The sequence below is a fragment of the Austrofundulus limnaeus genome, unplaced genomic scaffold (assembly GCF_001266775.1).
Source record: "Austrofundulus limnaeus strain Quisiro unplaced genomic scaffold, Austrofundulus_limnaeus-1.0 Scaffold319, whole genome shotgun sequence".
NCBI lineage: Eukaryota > Metazoa > Chordata > Actinopteri > Cyprinodontiformes > Rivulidae > Austrofundulus > Austrofundulus limnaeus.
The window spans coordinates 68,283-71,250 of NW_013952721.1; the positions used below are offsets into that span (position 1 = coordinate 68,283).

Sequence of the window (2,968 nt, forward strand, 5' to 3'; positions counted from 1 at the left end):
TAATGTATTTATATTAAGAACACTGAAGAGTATATATGTTAATAAAGCCCCTCATGTCTCCCCCACCTCCTCCTCGCCCCTCTCCCCCAGTAGCTGCGGGCCGGAGGCGAGGCCGGCAGACCTACAGCCGGTACCAGACCCTGGAGCTGGAGAAGGAGTTCCTCTTCAACCCTTACCTGACCCGGAAGCGCCGCATCGAGGTGTCGCACGCGCTGGCGCTGACGGAGCGCCAGGTCAAGATCTGGTTCCAGAACCGCAGGATGAAGTGGAAGAAGGAGAACAACAAGGACAAGTTCCCCAGCAGCAAGAGCGAGCAGGAGGCGGTGGAGCGGGAGAGGCGGGAGAAGGAACTGCGGGAGTCCGGCGCGGGGAGCGGCGGAGGCGGCGAGGAGGGAGGCGGAGGGGCGGGAGCCGTGGGGTCCCAGGGCCCCRTGAGCGAGGACTGCTGCGAGAAAACCCACAAACAAATGTAGGCAATGACAGCGGAACTGGACGGAGGGGGGGGATTTGGGTGAAACCTAATAGGCAGGGGTGATGGTGGGTGAGGTTTTTGCTTTGGTCCCTTCAAGACTCATCAGATGAGTCTGCAACGACAAGCTGTGAGTTGGACGGGCTGCAGGGGGTCTGCTGACTGTAAAAACCACAGAAAAATAAATAAAATAAAAATAATAATAGATAAAAAGAGCTGTGAAGCGCCTAAAGACCCCAGCAGCGCTAAGTGAATCAAACTGATTTGGGTGGAGCTAACCAATCAAACGCAAGTGTAGCCTATCCCCCCACACCCCATCTCCCTCTCAAAAAATAAAATAAAAAAAGAATAAAAATAACTTAATTTCTTTGTGGAACAAGTATCGTGGAACATTTCTATATTGTTAGAAGTTTATCATTAACAGTTCATCTTTGGCAGCTGTATAGTTTTTAAGTTAAAAAAAAAGATAATGGTGCACTTTTTACTGTAATTCTCACGTCAGTGTTCTTGTTGTTATGGCTATAATTAACTGATAATGTTGAAGGTGATGACGTAGCGATTAATGAAATTTTCCAACAACATGAAACTGCCTATTTATGCTGTTTTAGTAGGTTGGGTCTCTTTTTTACACACTCCTATCATTCTAGTTCGTTTTTGACCTTCTGTCAATGATGTTTGTTTTATGTTGTATTCCTATATGTTTTTAAAAAAAGGGTTAGAAAGCATGTGCACAGTGCAGATTAAAAAAGAGAACATTCTTAAAAATAAAAAAAGTCTTTTGAAAACAAAAGCTTTCTGGATCTAATTTAACAAGTTATTGAGGAGTATAGTGGTTATGTGCTGTTTTATTTTTATAAATGGAAACTATTTCTTCATGTTTCTATCTTTTAATTGGTGCAGACAGTGGTGGCTCCAGANGAGAGAGAGAGAGAGAGAGAGAGAGAGAGAGAGAGAGAGAGAGAGAAAATATGAAACAACTCATTTGCAAAGGAGTAAATCACGGAAAAGGCGTTTGAGAAGCGGCAGGGCTCCTGGTTAGAGCGCGAACACAGGAGCTGTGATGCGCAGGAGCCGTTCCTCCTGCTTCAGCTGCTTCTTCTCCTCTTTTTCTCCTTCTTCTCCGGGGACCTGATGGAACCGCTGTGATTACTGTGTTTTCTTCTTGTTGTTGTGCTTGTTTGAGGCTGCTTCTCCTCCAGGCTTCACTCACTGCGCGTCTGTTGTGGCTGGAAGGAAAACACCGACAGCAGTAGCAGAGCCGCTTCTCTTCACCTCCTCTTCTTCTTCTTCTTCTTCCTCCTCCTCCTCCTCTTCACTGTGAGTGTGTGTCGTTGTGGCCCCAGAAGAGAAGCAGCAGAAACAAACAAACAAAAGACAGAAAGAAAGAAAAGAAAAACGCACGAACACATCTGAAAGTCACCAGTCTCGAGCTTTTTCCCTGACTCTGCCGAGCCGAACTGAAAACAAACAATAACAAACCCAAAAGATGAGTTCTTATTTCGTGAACTCACTCTTCTCCAAATATAAAAGCGGGGATTCGTTACGTCCGAACTACTACGAGTGCGGTTTTGCACAGGACCTGGCCGGCAGCCGGCCCACCGTGGTGTACGGCCCGGGCTCCGGCGCCACCTTCCAGCACGCGCCGCAGATCCAGGACTTTTATCACCACGGCGCCTCCTCGCTTCCCAGCAACCCTTACCAACAGAGCCCCTGCGCGGTCACATGCCACGGAGAGCCGGGCAACTTTTACGGATACGACGCCTTGCAGCGACAGACGCTCTTCGGGGCCCAGGACGCGGACCTGGTCCAGTACAGTGACTGTAAGCTGGGGGGCGCGACGGGACTTGGAGGCGAGGACACGGACGGGACCGAGCAGAGCCCCTCACCGACGCAGCTCTTCCCCTGGATGAGGCCACAAGGTGAGGAGACTGGGAACAGTGGGGGGCCATTTCTGAACAGGTCATGTCAACTAAAACAAGAATAAAAATAATAGTAGGCCTAATTATATAATTAAATTAAAAAAAGGGTATGAGGGACTTAACTGCTGCTCCTTTAAGGCAGAGAAAACAGAAGAGAGAGTTGGAAAACGGAGGCAGGAATGTTGGAAAACAAGATTTAAACGCAAAGACGGCGGAGCTCCGCGCGCTCAGAGCGCAAACAGTTAGAAATAAAAAAAAGTGATTTATGAAACCTTTTGGGTTGATTCGGCCTAAACAGAGCAAAGACAGGATGGAAACAAAAAAAAAATAGAGGAGAGCTTTCTGAAAGGGGGGTTCAAACAAAGAACGGAACCCCCCCCCCCACCCCTTCCCCCAGTAAACTGAGAGGACTCTGTTCTGAGCAGAAGCTTGTTTCCAGACACCGAGACCCATTTTACAGAAGGAGCTGTGACCCGCCTTCAACTTTTACTGCTGCTGCCTTTACTGCTCCGCGTCACACCGTGGACAGATAGACAGATAGATAGATAGATAGATAGATAGATAGATAGATAGATAGATA

At 47.9% G+C, this 2,968-nt stretch overlaps 2 protein-coding genes across 2 annotated transcripts; both read left to right on the forward strand.

The window, feature by feature from the left end:
• Positions 1-93: 93 nt before the first annotated feature.
• LOC106527328 (homeobox protein Hox-B8a) lies at positions 94-815 on the forward strand (the record flags this gene model as incomplete). Its single annotated transcript, XM_014022176.1, is given in 1 exon segment — positions 94-815. A coding segment is annotated over 1 exon segment (380 nt), but the record flags the coding sequence as incomplete, so codon positions are not given.
• Positions 816-1,393: 578 nt separating this feature from the next.
• Positions 1,394-2,388, forward strand: hoxb8a (homeobox B8a; the record flags this gene model as incomplete). The annotated part of the gene is given in 1 exon segment (XM_014022182.1): positions 1,394-2,388. A coding segment is annotated over 1 exon segment (433 nt), but the record flags the coding sequence as incomplete, so codon positions are not given.
• Positions 2,389-2,968: the final 580 nt, after the last annotated feature.